At 44.5% G+C, this 16,644-nt stretch overlaps 1 protein-coding gene across 4 annotated transcripts in view; it reads left to right on the top strand.

The window, feature by feature from the left end:
- The window catches only part of LOC130481507 (cadherin-9-like), a 94,371-nt gene extending 83,528 nt beyond the window's left edge, over positions 1-10,843 (top strand). For 2 of the 4 annotated variants that reach the window (XM_056854188.1, XM_056854190.1), the window contains 2 exons: positions 5,691-5,942; positions 10,328-10,843. In XM_056854188.1, coding sequence (XP_056710166.1) covers positions 5,691-5,942; positions 10,328-10,815 — 740 coding nt within the window. In that variant the 3' untranslated portion in view covers positions 10,816-10,843. Of the gene's footprint in view, positions 1-5,475; positions 5,594-5,690; positions 5,943-10,327 lie in introns of those variants that run through there. The other 2 variants (XM_056854187.1, XM_056854189.1) reach the window with 2 other exon arrangements.
- The last annotated feature ends 5,801 nt before the right edge of the window (positions 10,844-16,644 follow it).

The raw sequence follows: 16,644 nt of genomic DNA, 5'->3' as shown, positions 1-16,644 counted from the left end.
TGAAATCCCTCCCCTCTCCAAACCCCATAGACTCCACCCCTAAAAATCTCCAGGTATTTTCCAACCTGGAGCTGGCAACCCTACCTTGGGCTAGTCACACATTCTCAGTCTAACCTACCTTACAGTGTTGTCGTTGTGTCTATAAAATGCTTGAGGGGAGACTGATGTTGTAAGCCACTTTGAGTCCCCATTGCGGAGAAAGGAAAAGTATAAATACTTATAAGACCAATATATTATGCTGTCAGGTTGCCACCAATAAATAACATAACTTGGGATTTATGCTGCAACAAGCAGAATACCCACAACAACGTGCAAAGTGCAACTCATTCCACCCCCACCCTATTTCCTCTTTCTCTTCTCTGAAAGCCTTTATGGCCTCTCCCCTTTTCCTGCTTCCTTTTCTCCTTCCCACCTAGGGTTGGCAGGTCTCTCCACCATCAGTGGGAGGTTTCTGGGGTGGTGCTTGAGGAGGGTGGGGTTTGGGGAGGGACTTCAATCCCATCGAGTCAAATTGCCAAAGCGGCCGTTTTCTCCAGGTGAACTGATCTCTATCGCCTGGAGATCAGTTGTAATAGCAGATCTCCAGCTAGTACCTGGAGGTTGGCAACCCTATTCCCACTCACATACCAACCAACCTACCTTTGTCTTCTCCCCTCCTTCCCTCCCAGACAGCTTCTCCCTGGGAAACTCCGTGCAGGCTAAGCCAGGTCCACTTAAGTGGTGATAGCTGCTGAGCTGGGTCCGGCCCAGTTGAGTGGGAGAGAACTTCAAGGACTTGTGGAAGGCCCCTCACTTTCTCTGTATCCCCCTCACTGTGCTATATTGGTGCTGTTGCTTTAAGGACAACTCTCAGAGACTCTCTAGAAAGGAGAGTTAGCTTAGCTCTTGTGACCAGAACTGGAAGAGGAGTCAGTGTTAGTGAGGCTTAGGCCTTTTCTGCACAAATGGTTTACAGTGTTTCATGTCATCAAAAGCTATGTTTTTTTTTTCATTTCCGCATGTTTTTTCCTCCATTTGGTGTCAGAAAGATTTGCTCATCATTTTTCCTCCGTTGTTTTCCCAAGCACTTTTACCACGATTTTTTTCTCCACTTCCAAGCCAGCTGTCCCCCAGCGTGGGAACTTCTTGAAATTGTCTTTATTTCCCTGCCCCACCAAACACCTTTCCTCTGTTCATGCCAACTGTTTTGCTTGTCTCCCCTGCCTTCTCCTCCCTCCACCCATTTTCCTCCCAGTTTTTTTTTTTTTGGGGGGGAGAAACAAAACAAAAATGAAAGGATGGCTTGAATGGATGCATGAAGTGAGAATATCCCCCCCCCCATTTCTGCATTTTCCTAGGCTGTTATAAGTCAGCTACCTTGAACTTCTCATTACACGCTGGGAATGCCAGAAAGTTCAGAAAGTTGCTTGATAAAACCCTTTGAGCAAAAGAGAAAATGAATTTCCCCTCTAAATGGATCGAATGGACACATAAAGCGAGAATAACTCTCCCTACCATTTCTGCATCCCCTCTGGGCTATTATAAGTTTGCTACTCTGAGCTTCTTGTTACATGCTGGGACAGCCAGAAAGTTCAAAAAGTGGGTTGGTAAAACTCTCCAAGCGAAAGAGAAAATGAATTTCCTTCCTTAATTTTTAAAAAAAGATTTGACTAGATGATTAGCGATCTAACACTGGATTGAATGGATGCATGAAGCAAAAATAATTCCCCCCTGGTTTCTGCCTTCCCCTGGGCTATTATAAATCTGCTACACTTAGCTACTTGTTACATGCTGGGAAAACCAGAAAGTTCAAAACGTGGCTTGGTAAAACTCTCTGAGTGAAACAGAAAATGAATTAATTGGAGACTGCGTTTTTAAGTGTACAATAGTTTGACAGTTTGAGGGTGCTTGATTGCAAAGCAAAGTGGACAAACACACTGGACTGGGCCACTGATCGTTGGGGGGGGTGCAGATGTGCTTAATGGTGAATTGTGCTTCGGTTTGGGCCATCAATTTTGAGTGTAAACTTTTCCAAATGTATATAATGACAGATGAGACATGTATGTTTTCTTGTCTAATGATGGTGTGCATCAGCACTAGAGAGCATGTGCAAAAACACACAAAAAAATCCAGTGCGATCATCTATGACATCATAAATCACATGATGCCCCCCTCCAGAAAACATCATTTTTGGGGGGATATCAGTGCAGACGGGTTAAAACTGATTTAGAAGTGAACAAGAAAAGAGAAAACAATGTTGCAAAAGGAGGCGGGAGGACAAAAATCTTGGAATGCTATTCCAAGCCTCATAGATCAACTATGTAGAAAATCTGGGGTAAATGATACATGTGGAAAAGTCCCTAGTTGTGTTAGTTGATTGTTCTGTTCCAGTAAACAGAGTTCTTGTGATCATTACTGCCTCCACTACTGATCCTTTCCCTCCCAAAAGATATAACATGGTGTCAGTAGCTGGAACATGTTTGCAGGCATCATAGACACTACGCACTGACTATTCAACAAAATAAACTCAAAACTGAAAGTATAGCAGCTTTGCAAGAAAACTGCATCCTCTTTCCCATGGAAAGCTGTGCACCACCTCTGCCCCTAACCCTGATTGGGAACCATGCTGAAAATTGGGGAAGGTTCACAAGTTCACAAGGTTGGAATAGACCACAAGGGCCATCCAGTCCAATCCCCTGCCATGCAGGTTCCCACAATCAAAGCCCTCCTGACAGATGGCCATCCAGCCTCTGCTTAAAGACTTCCAAAGATGGGGACTCCACCACACTCCGAGGCAGTGCATTCCACCATCGAACAGCCCTCACCATTAGAAAGTTCTTCTTAATGTTTAGGTGGAATCGCTTTTCTCTTAGTTTAAATCCATTACTCCATGTCCTAGTCTCTGGAGCAGCGTTTCCACCTGTATCTGATACCAAGCCAGCATGCTTTCAAGTTTCCCTTTTATTACATGCAGTCAGAGAAGAGGCCTTAGAAGCGGACAATACCTTGGTGTGTGACCCTGTGGCTGACTCCACCCTAGACCAGGCTTTAACCCTGCTCAAGAATTATTGCAGCCCCATAAGAAATATCATATTTGAGTGCTATCAGTTCTGGAATCCCCTACCATTAGGGGATGAACAGATCAACTCCTATGTGACCGAACTGAAGAAGGCAAAGGCCTGTGAATTCTCAGATCATGAAGACATGATTACAAGCAACATTTTCTTCAGGGCCAGTGATAAAGGACTCAAGGAATTATTATTGAGGAGACCTGATATAAACCTGCAAAAGACAATAGATGTCTACAGAACCTCACAAGCTGCCAACATGAAATGGAAATAATGTCCATCCCAGGCCCTAGAAACCCATTCAGGCTCTGCTAAAGAAAATAATTCAGAGAAACTCAGAGGAGATACATGCTGAATTTGACTCCCATCCACTCATACAATTCTTCAGTTCACAGTTCCCCACAGTGTAGGGGCCTGTCTTCAGCCGTTAGAAGAGAGACAGAAAGAATACTATGACCGGCCAGCTGAATCACTACTTGTTTTCCATCCACAGAACCCAATATGCATGGAAATACCAGAGGGCTGGAAGCCTGCAAAGATAATAGCATTATTCCCAGAACCCCAATGCCATTATGTTGAAACATCAACAGGAGAAAGGTGTCAGTGCAACATAAGGAAGCTGAGTGTATAACTCAATACCCCCAACAGACTCCATTCCACATGCAACTTGACTGAGCAGAGGCCACAATGGAGTTTCGCACATCTCAGGCTGCCCTGAAACAATTAGGAGGCAGGTTCACCAGACGTGGACGTCCAGCATGATGTTGAAACTGAGCCCAGGGATTAAGTTAGCAATACAGATGAAGAGGAGCTAACCATGGAAAGTATTAATCAACCTGAAAAGACAGAAATGGGAAGAGAGAGATGTGATATTTTGGTATTATTGCTTTAAGGACAACTCCCCGAGACTCTCTAGAAAGAAGAGGTTCAGTTCTTGTGGCCATAACTGGAGGATAGGAATGCCAGCCTCCAGGTGGGACCAGGGGGTTCCCTGAAATTATAGCTAATCTCCAGACTACAGAGATCAGTTCCCCTGGAGAAAAGGGATGCTTTGGAGGATGGACTCAATGGCATTGTACCCTACTGAGGTCCCTTACCTCCCCAGGCCCCACCCCCAAATCACCAGGAGTTTCACAATCTGGATCTGGCAACCCTACCGCTGCATCCCCTGCCGGGGGCCAGGGGGGACCTGGCATCCCTACTGGAGGAGGAATTAGAATTACTGAAGCCTAGTTGTAGCCTGTTTTATTAGTGGGCTGTTGTGTTCCAATAAATACAGTTCTTGTAATAATTACTCGCTCCACAACTGATCCTTTCCCTCCCTAAAGATGTAATACTCCCCACACGGTTTCCTCTTTTCTTCCTCCTGGCAGCCCCATATCCTCACCATTCCTTGCTTCTTTCTTCTTTCTCCTTTCCACCCACCAATTTACCAACCTTTTATCTGTCCACCATCTTCAGCTATATTGTTTATTCATTTCATTTATACCCACCCTTTCTCTGCAATGTGGACCCAAAGCAGCTTACATCAGTCTCCTCGCCTCCATTTTATCTTCACAATAACCCTGTGAGATATGTTAGGCTGAATATGTGTGATTGGCTCAAGGTCACCCAGCAAGCTACCATGGCAGGGGATGGTGATCTAAATGCTGGGCTTCCGAACCCGGTGTTCAGCTCTGCGCCGCATATTTTCCCGGGTTTATTAAACCTGAAAATTTTCAATTATTCAGAAAAGGTGACTCCTTTATATGCAACTTTTTTTGTATTTTCAAAAACGTTCAGGTTTAATAAACCCAAACCTGAAAAAGAACAAAATATTTGGTGCACAACAACCTAATTACGTACCCTATTTGCACCCATCCCAGCAATCAATCAGTATTCAAGAGAATAGCACAGGCATTATCCTGGATCCTGATGACTCATCAAGCCTCTTCTATCTTTTTGTTGGAACTCTGAGAAAGCAGTCGATTCTTTGTCTCTGGCTTTCCTGCCAGCTTACCTTATACCACCTCAGTATGGGAGACCAACAAGGAAGTCCAGGTTTGCTATGCAGAGGCAGGCAAAGGCAAATCACATCTGAACATCTCTTGCCTTGAAAACCTGACAGGGTTGCTATGGAACTTGATGGCTCTTTCCATCACCACCAAGCCCCCACCTCTCATCCTGGCCCCCAACTCTGATGAAGGCACCACATTTTGGGGGCAAATTGGGGCTCTTCCACAGATGAGGCCATGTTGAGAACTAGACATATTGATTATTTTATATGAATCAATTACCTCTGATAATGCTACAAACAGAAGCAAGGGTATACTGGCCTTGTTCGTCATAAGCCCTTTTAGCTATGCCTCAGAACAGACTTTATCAGAGGATAAAAAGGGAAGTTTATTTTAATCTTTTCTAACAACATTTTCTCCCTATATCTTGGCAGCTGATACAAACGGTTAGCGCAGTGGACAAAGATGAGCCACCCCATGGACACAAATTCTTTTTTGAACTGGTGCCTGAATACACAATCCATCCCAACTTCTCTATTGTAGACAACAAAGGTAGGCTTTGTGTCCTCATTCTAGAGTGCTCTTTCTTAATCTCTTCAGTTAAAGCTACCTTATGTAATTTTTCATTTCTCTTATTCTTCTGGCCCAGATAACACGGCAGGAGTGATAACCAGAAGGAATGGATACAGCCGCAATAAAATGAATACCTATCTCCTGCCAGTGGTAATATTTGATAATGACTACCCCATCCAGAGTAGCACTGGCACATTGACTATCAAGGTGTGTGCCTGTGACAGCCGGGGAAACATGCAGTCCTGCAATGCTGAAGCGCTGCTCCTCCCCGCTGGCCTGAGCACAGGAGCTCTCGTTGCTATATTGCTCTGCATCATTATTCTCCTGGGTAAGTGACTCCTTTCCCTTTTTCTCCTCTGATTTTGTGCTTTTTAAAAAAGGTTATCAGTTACCAGCACTTGAACATTTAGTACACATGCTTTGGCTTGAGACACTATTTTGGGTGGAAACAACATTGTCTACACATGCGCACAAACAGTAACCAGGGCTGCTTTCACATGAGGGTTTTCTGCTTGAATGGAGAACAGCATGGACCTTCAGTGCAATGCCATGGTCTTTCTGAGCACAACTCATAGATCATCCAGGGACTGCCCCTTTGAGATGGTTCCATGGTGGAATTGTGTGGTCATTGTAGATGGATCTTCTACATGGATGCTCTGCCCAGAGCCAATATGGGGAGGGATAGAGCTAAATTCCACCTTCAGAATCATAGAGCCAAGCTCTATATTGCCTCTTCCCCTTTGGCCCAATGTTAAAATCAGTGTGATACAGTTCAAATCCCAAATCTGCCATGAAAGCTTGCTGGGTTAACTAGAGCAGTCACTCTCTCTCAGCCTAATATAACCCACAGGCTTGTTGTGAGGATAAAATAGATGGGAATGATATAAGTGGCTTTGGGTTTGGCTTTGGGAAGTGAGGTATAAATGAAATAAATAATAAATATTCAAAGGAAGCCCTTTCAGGGTTTAATTTTCACTTTCCCAGCTGAGATGCATTGTAGAATCATAGAGTTGGAAGGAACCATCAGAGTCATCTAATCCAACCCTCTTCACAATGCAGGAAATTCACAACTACCTCCCCCCCACAGCCCCAGTGACCCCTACTCCATGCACAGAAGATGGCCAAAAAAAAATCCTTCAGGATCCCTGGCCAATCTGGAGTAGTATTGTCTACTCAGACTGTCAGCAGCTCTGCAGGGTCTCAGGCTGAGGTCTTTCACATCACCTACTTGCCTAGTCCCTCTAACTGGAGATGCCGGGGATCGAACCTGGGACCTTCTGCCTGCCAAGCAGAGGCTCTACCACTGAGCCACAGCCCCACCCTGCAAAATATCCCCCCCATTCCCAAGCCTCGCGGCTTCCCTTTTCCCCAGTGACAGCTCCGGGCTTGCTGTTTACATAAATAGAGCTGCTGAAAGGCCAAAGCCCCGGATTCCCATCTCCCTCCACGGGCCTTGTGCTATTTAGCCCCTCCTCGCTCTCCGGCAGCTGGGAAGGCTCAGTGACAGGAAGCGGAAAGCCTAGCCACTGAGAGCTACTATGCGAGGTCGGTCTCCCCCTTGCTGGGGGGAGGGCGGCTGGCAGCGCAGCTGGCCTCAGCAGCAGCTTCCTCCCTGCCTCACCCACTCACCAGATCTGGAACTTGAACAGCGGCCCCATGGCGCAGGCCATGCACAGGTTTTTGGCTGGTGGCATCCCTCCTGGCTGGGCTGAGGCCCAGTCCAGCCCCACCGACAGCAGCAGCAGCAAGGCCAGTGCCAGCTTCATCGTGCCTGCCCACCCACCCCTCCTGGCCGACGGAGCCAGGAAAGATCCTCGGGAGCCGGCAGCAAAAATGGGTCCCCCTCCTGACGGCACAGCAGGCGAGATCTAGTCAGTGCCATGCATATCCTGGATGCCTCTCTATAAATGGGAAATGATCCATCTTTACAGGACAAAGAGCAGCTGTGGCATGCGTAGCATACAAATCACACCGACCCTACCACCACCTGGGTCCAGACCCCAAGGTTTCCAGGAACATCTACCCTAGCCTTAGGGGGCTTGATTTGTGCAGATTTATTAGTACACACAATAGGGTGTCCCATGGGAATTAGACAGGGTCACCAGCCTCCAGGTGGGGTCTGGAGATCTCCTGGTATTACAATTGATCTCCAGCCAACAAACATCAGTTCCCCTGGAGAAAATGGCTGCTTTGGAGGTAAGAACTTAAGAAAGGCCATGCTGGAGCAGACCAAGGTCCATCATGTCCAGCAGTCTGTTCACACAGTGGCCAATCAGGTGCCTCTAGGAAGCCCATAGACAAGGTGACTGCAGCAACACTGTCCTGCCTGTGTTCCACAGCACCTCATATAATAGGCATACTCCTCTGATCCTGTAGAGAATAGGTATGAATCATGACTAGTATCCATTTTTACTAATAACCACTTTATGGCATTGTACCTCACTGATGGCCCTAGCCTGATCTCGTCAGATCTCAGAAGCTAAGCAGGGTCAGCCCTGGTTAGTATTTGGATGGGAGACCACCAAGGAAGTCCAGGGTTGCTGTGCAGAGGAAGGCACTGGCAAACCACCTCTGTTAGTCTCTTGCCATGAAAACCCCAAAAGGGGTTGCCATAAGTTGGCTGCAACTTGACGGCACTTTACACACCCACACACGCACCACTGAGGCCCCTCCCCAAACGCTGCCTTCCTTAGGCTCCATTGCCCAAATCTCCAGGTATTTCCCAACCAAGAGCTGGCAATCTTAGAATTAGATATGAGACAAAGTAGATCAAAAGATCCAACAGTTTACACAGCTACAGCAATAATGTTAGCATACCCAGGGACAAAAACAGTAACAAGAACAAAAAACAAAACAAAAACCCACACCTAATACTGCAGTTAACTTTATGGAAGGATTTTACTCATTCATGAAATGCCCCTACACGGAGGTTTCCAAGGGGAAATAACATTTAGCATCCCTTCAAATGGCAGCAACTTCTCTGAAGTGCAAGCTGTTAAGGCTCAGTCTCTAAATATGAAATGATGCATTGTTGCTTACAGCAAGCGGAAGAGTGCTCAAGGGAGCTCAGTCCACTTAGTTGGAAGAGACAGTGAGAGTATTTTTCATTGGTAAGGAAAAAGAAAACCAGCCATTATTCCTCACAATGTGAGAAATGACTTCTCTTAGATACCAAAGTGGCATGTAAACAATGCAAATAGGAAAAAAATCCTCAGTAGATTGCACACAAGATCCAAGCCAAGTTAAGGATGTTTGTGTCTATACACAGAAGTAAATCTCACTGGACCTTGCTCACAAATAAGTGGAGCTAGAACTGTAGTTCTCGACATTAAAAACAGGAATTATTTGCTTTCTACATGTTCTCAAATTGGGAAGGAGACAAAGATGATTGAGCTATGCTTGGCTGCTGCCTGCTGTACCTGGGCCAATCAGAGGGGCAGCAAAGGAAGGCTATTTTAAGCCCCCCCCCCCAATAACTACCAGTCATTTGACCGGCCCGTTCCTCCCTCAATATTGTAGTATGAGATTAGCTTAGAGAGACCAGGTCTCCTGCTACAATGGGAAGCCTGCCTGCCTGCCTGACCCTAGCCTCCTGCTTCTGAACTGGTCACCAGAGGAAGAAAAATAATGGGGAAACTGATGTTGCTGCATTGCTATGACAGCACTTAAGTGAGATGCTCATAAGTGAGATGCTCACGGATACCACTTATAGACTATGGGACAACCATAAAGTTTGGGTGGATTCCTAGAATATCCAGGTTCACACCAGAAGTGATGCCACAGCATCACCATGACATCAGTTGGAATGTTTTCTCCCTACATCTCCCATTGGTTGCCAGTGCTTGGCTGGCAACCCTAGATTAGCTGATTGGTGGTGGGGTGATCTTTTTGGCTTTACTCAATCAGCTGAGAGGAGGAGGAGGAGGAGGAGAGTTGGGTTTTATATGCTGACTTTCTCTACCTTTTTTTAAGGAGAATCAAACAGGCTTACAATCTCCTTCCCTTCCTCTCCCCACAACAGACACCTTGTGAGGTAGGTGGGGCTGAGAGAGTTCAAGGAGAACTGTGAAAAGCCCAAGGTTACCCAGATGGCTTCATGTGTAGGAGCGGGGAATCAAACCTGGTTCTCCAGATTAGAGTCCACTGCTCTTAACCACTACACCACATTGAAGAGACTTTTTTCAACCTGCTGCACATTTTGTTCATTGGAGGGGGATGCTAATTTATTGATTTCATTTATTGCCCATCTTTGTCATTGAGACTCAAGGTGGAGCTTTCAGTGTCAAAGAGGTGGTGCAGCACCATATTCATGTTAGTGATAAGAGGAACAACGTTGACAAGCAGTATTATTTGGCAAAATGGGTGGGTGGAAGAGGACAAGAGAGGAGCTACTACATTATCACTTTGCAGTTTAACCCAATTGGGACTGCCCAAAATATGAGGAAACTTGATGGGCAGCCTCCCAGGGAACCCACAAAAAAAGGTGAGGTGCAGTTTAGCTACGTTTGTCTAGCAAATCTTAGTTAAATGCTTTTGAGTCTACTTCTTCCTTTCTGAGAGTGTGGGAGCAATTCAGATTTCAATTATTTTACTGTAACGAATGGGACTTAGGCATTCATACCATGGTCAAGGTTATACTTTATCTTTAGAACTTGCTTTTTGGTGGTCATGTGTTTGGCAAACTCCCTCATCAGCCCTTTTGTATGCTTCCAGTTTTAGTTGTGCTATTTGCAGCCATGAAGCGGCAGAGGAAGAAAGAGCCTTTGATTGTTTCAAAAGATGATGTCAGGGACAATATTGTGACCTACAACGATGAAGGAGGTGGGGAAGAAGACACTCAAGCCTTTGATATCGGAACTCTAAGAAATCCAGAATCCAGAGAAGAAAGCAAAATAAGAAGGGATGTAATACCAGAAACCATCTTCCAAATCAGGAGGACTGCACCACTGTGGGAAAACATTGATGTCCAAGATTTTATCCATCGAAGGCTAAAAGAAAACGATTTGGATCCAACCGCACCTCCTTATGATTCCTTAGCAACTTATGCCTACGAAGGGAATGATTCTATAGCAAATTCACTTAGCTCTTTGGAATCACTTACTACAGAGAGTAACCAAGATTATGATTACCTCAGCGACTGGGGACCTCGGTTTAAAAGGTTAGCAGACATGTACGGTGGAGATGAGAGTGACCAAGACTGAAGCGTCTATCTAGTGGTTCCAGTGCACATAAAGACGTCCATGTCAGAGGGGCTGTCATGTTATTTCCAATGAAATGGCTCTGTGTATACAATCTCAATACATATACACAGTGGTCGTTGACACAGTAAAGAAAAAAGGCAGTCCTGCATGGAGGAAGTTCTCCGTATATAAAAGGAAGGCCGTGAAGCACTGGATCTTGTCCTGAGAATAGAACGGCGTTACTTGGTCTGTGTTCCTGAGATTATTGCCTCTGTAATTAGATAAAAGTGGCCTACATCCTCTTACTTGGAAAAATACAAAACTAGGTGTTTGTCTTAGTAAGGGTTTGCTTAATAAGTCAACGTGAATGAAAATGGTTAGTTTTTTTTTTTTTAAAGGGAAACAAAAAAAAACTTTATTTCACCCTTTTGGCCTAAGACCTTGCGAAGAAGATATTCAGCACTTATGAAAAGGTACCTGAAAGGCATTTTGTGCCTTTATTATTAAATGGGAAAGTTTCACTTTTTTTTTAAAGGAACTCCTTGCTCTGCGTTTACTAGCATTTGGGACAATAAGTGCCCATGTTATAATTTGACTATACGTTAAAAATAAGAATATTACTGCCATATTTATTGAGTAAAAGAATGTCTGTGTGTGGATCCATGATATTTTTATATATGTATATTTCTATTTTTGTATTTTTATTAAATAAATTAGTATTTATAAATGAAATGCTGTTGCACTTATTCAGCACTCCACCCTTCAGACAATGAGAGGAATACAGATATAACTGCTGGGGTTTGTGGCTTTAAAAAAAAGATGGAATGTTTAGATCACAGCAGCTGGTGTGCAAAAGGCAATCCCAGCATGAACAGTGGCGGTGTTACAAGTTCAGATGACAGCATAGCACAGATGCATTAAGATGGCCAACTGTTTATGGTTCCACAGCAATGGTGCTTGGCTCAAATCTCGTTATGGCCTAAAGACCTTGTTCTGCTATAGCTCCACAGGTGAAGTCATTGGTCTCAATAAAGATGACATGGTTTGAGCAGTGAGGTGAGGGAGCCACCTTGGGCTAGGGTTGCCAGCCAACAGGTATGATCTAGGGATCCCCTGGAATTACAGCTCATTTCCAGGCTACAGAGATTTAGTTCCTCTGGAGAAAACGGATGCTTTGGAGGGTGGACTCTATGGCATTGTACCTCCAGAGAGGCCTCTGTCCATCTCCAAACCTCCAGGAGTTTCCTAACCTGGATCTGGCAACCCTACCCCCCATCCCCCACCAGTGGTCAGGGGGGACCTGGAAACCCTACCTTGGGCCCCTATGTGGCTGGATATAAAATAAATATAGAATCAGCTTACATGGAAGCTCTTGGTAGACTCTCCTTCTAAGAAATGGGGATTGGTATTCCTGTGACAACTTTATTACCTCCTGGCCAAATTAGCCATGATAAAATGGAGGAAAGCAGAACAATTTTAGATATTTTGAGTCCCCCATTGGGGAGGAAATGAGTATAAATGAAGTAAATAAATGCATCCAGGACCTGACACAGCTGTTGTATGCAGACAATTAAACTCACGTCGTGATGACCCCAATTCACATGGTGAATTTTACAAAATATGCAATGGGGGAGTCCATGTAAGCCATAGAGGGAAAGCCCCTACTCCTGATGGCAATAAATGCCAGGAGAGCAACATCTACAAGTTCCTAACCACATAGTACTTACAGAGGTCGCACTACATCAGTGTTTCTTGAGCCACATTGTGGAGGTGTGTAGATATAGGTTATATATAGAGTTGCCTAGCTCCAGATCTCTTGCTATTACAACTGATGGAGATCTCCTGCTATTACAGCTGTTCTCCAGCCAATAAAGATCAGTTCACTTGGAGAAAATGGCCACTTTGGCAATTGGACTCTATGGCTTTGAATTCCCTCCCCAAACCCCACCCTCCTCAGGCTCCACCCCAAAAATCTCCAGGTATTTCCTAACCCGGAGCTGGCAACCCTAGTTATATGAGTGGAAAAAAATATTTTAAATACTATTCTTGAAATAGTATTCTTTCCAAGTGTGATATTGCCACAAGAAAGGGATTTCCCAGAACTTACATCAGGGTTAATAACATCTAAAAGGCTCTCAATTGCCTGAAATTTTAAATTTTTGTGAGAAACCTTCCTCAACGGAAACTACTGCTGTCAGTCAAACTGAAACGTTTCTTGCTGGATCAGTGCAGGCAAATGATCTATGGAGGGTCTCCATATCCAAAGTCAGCAGAATGCTTTGTGGTGAACAGTGAAGCAGCTAAATTACAGAACTGGTACTGCCTGGGTAATTCTGGCAGAAACTTGATGGAGGGGTCATTGAGAGAACTGCAGCTACCCCACTGAATGAGAATCTCAGCACGGGCCCTGGAATTCACTCAGAATTGCAACAGGTCACCAGACTACAGAGATCAGTTCCCATAGAGGAGATGGCCGCTTTAGAGGGTGGACTCTATGGTATCACATCCAGGCTGATCTCCCTCCTCAAACGCTGCCCTTCCCAGGAACCACCCCCCAAATTGGAGTTGGCAACCCTAATTGTGCCACTAAAAGGGAAAGGGGATGTATTGCTTACCAAAGGATATTAAACACTTGAGTAAAGGCACCCAGTTGCTTTTCCTAGCAGTCTCCCCAGTAGGGATGTGCAAAAATAAAAAATAAAATAAAAGGTAAATTTCAGTTTTGGGTTTATTGGGCCTGATTTTTCCCAGTAAACCCAAAATAAGCTGAATATCCATCCCGGTAAATATGGGTATTCAGCTTTATTTCCGGGTTTCCCAAAACAATTTGTGTCCATTATAGTCTATGAAAATATTTGTTGAAACACCTGTGGGGGGATTTTTGGAGGTAGAGTTATCAAAATTTCAGGGTAGCTTAAAGGGACTCTCCTTGTATGAACCCCAAAGTTTGATGAAGTTTGGATCAAGGGGCCTAATTTTATGGGGTCCTAAAGGGGTCATCCCCCCTCCTCCATAGAAATGCATGGTAAAGTCCGTACCCCCTCCCATGACCCCACCTGCCTCAGACTCCCACTGGTTGCCAGTTGGCAACCAAATTGTGAATATATATGATACAATATTTACAGTGCATAGGTTCTGGGAATAACACACTTTCCTTTCTACTATGCTTTTAGCCAGGTTAGAGGTGCTGCTAATACTCTCACAAATACAGTTCCAGATTAAGACATACTGAGGCCCTAAACTATGTAAAGCTATGCTACTCCCTTCCTAATCTTGCATTATATTCCTCATGAAGAATTACACCTTGGTGGTAGGGGTGGGGGAAAATCATCTTAAAGTGGGGATGGTTCAGTGGTAGAGCATCTGCTTGGCATCCAGAAGGTCCCAGATTCAATCCCTGGCATCTCCAGTTAATAGGGTTACCAGCTCCACGTTGGGAAATACCTGGAGATTTTTGGGGCAGAGCCTTAGGAGGGCAGGGTTTGGAAAGGGGAGGGACTTCAGTGCCGTACAGTCCAATTGCCAAAGCGGCCATTTTCTCCAGGTGAACTGATCTCTATCGGCTAGAGATGTATTGTAATAGCATGAGATCTCCAGCTACCACCTGGAGGTTGGCAACCCTACCAGTTAAAGAGACCAGGCAAGTAGGTGATGTGAAAGACCTCTACCTGAGATCCTCGAGAGCTGCTGCTGCTGGTATGAGTATACAATACTGACTTTGATGGACCAAGGGTCCATATAAGTATAAGGCAGCTTCATGTGTTCAATTACCTTAGTACTTTTTTTTTTCATTTGCTAGATAGATGCCTTTGCATTTAACAACAGCGTGTAGTGTCGACATTTCAAAGGTGGAGATAGTAAAGGAGCAAAAGTGTAATTTTTGTTCAGTCAGCCCTAGGTTCAATGGGAAAAAAATGACTACCCTAATCTTAATTGAAACAAGTATGGCTGATGAAAGTCATTTGTTCATTTAGCTGACTATGTTTGCTTTTTTTCCCTCCCTCCTATTCTGAGGCAATAAGTAAATGTCAGCAATCCAAAAAAAGTCTGCAGAAATCCAGTCTAATATACCGGTACTTTTAAAGACAATTAGGCAATTAAAGATTTGTCCGTAATGTGTTTGAAAATGAAGGGGAAGTTAACAGGAGACAAAAGAAGTTTTAAGACACTAAAAATAGATTACAAAGCATATTCCTTCAAACAAAATGCCTTAATTTACACAGAAAACATTTGTTTTCATGCTTGCAAAGATTAGGGGCTAATGAGGGATGAATTTTTTAAAAAAGATTAAAATATATTATTACACTGTATAAGAATAATAACAGCAGAGATCGGAAGGTTGAGAATATTTCTGCCAGCAGGATACTCAGCCAAGCTGAGTTGTTTTTTCCTTTCCCTTTTGCAGATATTTAAACCTGGGTGAGGCCAAAGGCAAGAGCTGAACTGCTCCTGGCCCTTTGGCTTGTGGCCTATGGCTGCGAGTCAGCTGATCTATCTATTGAAGAGAAAATGCAAATGTACAACTCAGACTCCTGAGTTGTACATTTGCATTTTCTCTTCAATAGATATAGACAGATGAGCTGGATTTTTATACCCTGCTTTTCTCTACTGCAAGGAGTCTCAAAGCAGCTTACAACTGCCTTCCCTCTCCCCCCACCCCCCCACATAGGGATGCCAGCCTACATATAGTGCCACACAGTCCATATATAGTGCCAAGCAGCCATTTTCTCTAGGGAGGGCTACCAACTCCAGGTTGGGAAATACCTGGAGATTTTGGGGGTGGGGTCTGAGGAGAGTGGGTTTTGGAGAGCGGAGGGACTTGCCATAGAGTCCAATTGCCAAAGCAGCCATTTTCTCCAGGTGAACTGATTTATATTGCCTAAAGATCAGCTGTAATAGCACGACATCTCCGGTCACCACCTGGAGGTTGGCAACCCTATCTCCAGGGGGCAAATCTCTGCCATCTAGAGATTAGTTGTGATTCTGGGAGATCTCCAAGTCTCACCTGGAGGCTGGTAACCCTATTAATTACCGATTATTTTAGTTTCCATTCCACAGTACCATGGAAGCTCAAGGTGAATAACACTGTCTTATTTCAAAAGAGAAAGGAGTATTTAACATATATGTCTCTATTGGCAGGTTAACTTGTCTTCCAAGTACGTTATCACTCAGTTCATGAATCCGCCTTAAGGTTGATCTCTAATCTATTTTAGAAAAGACTTCCCAAATGCCAAAATAATATTACCAGTCTTTTTCATTTAGCCTGTTCCTTTTGCACAGTGTGTGTTTTCAGACTGTGTGTGTATGTTAGGGTTGCTATTACAACTAGGGTTGCCAACTGCCAGGTAGTAACAGGAGATCGCCTGCTAATTCAACTGATCTCCAGCCTATAGAGATCAGATCACCTGGAGAAAAATGGCAATTGAACTCTAGGGCATTGACGTCCCTCCCCTCCCCAAACCCCGCCCTCTTCAGGCTCTGCCCCCAAAATCTCCCACCGGTTGAGAAGAGGGACCTGGCAACCCTAATTACAACTAATCCCCAGCTGATAGAGATCAGTTCACCTGGAGAAAATTGCCACTTTGGCAATTGGACTCTATGGCATTGAAGTCCCTCCTCCTCCCCAAACCCTGCCCTCCTCAGGCTCCCCCCAAAAAACCTCCCATCAGTGGCAAAGAGAGACCTGGCAACACTAGTGTAAGTTTTAGCATGACTATCATTTTGGCATTTGTTTATTTATTTTTTTGCTGTCAAGTTGCAGCCAACTTATGGCGACCCTGTAGGGTTTTTTAGGCAAGAGACATTCAGAGGTAGTTTGCCATCGCCTTCCTCTGCATTGCAACCCTAGAT

This window comes from Euleptes europaea, chromosome 8 (assembly GCF_029931775.1).
Source record: "Euleptes europaea isolate rEulEur1 chromosome 8, rEulEur1.hap1, whole genome shotgun sequence".
Lineage (NCBI taxonomy): Eukaryota > Metazoa > Chordata > Lepidosauria > Squamata > Sphaerodactylidae > Euleptes > Euleptes europaea.
This window is presented reverse-complemented; position numbering and strand designations above follow the sequence as displayed.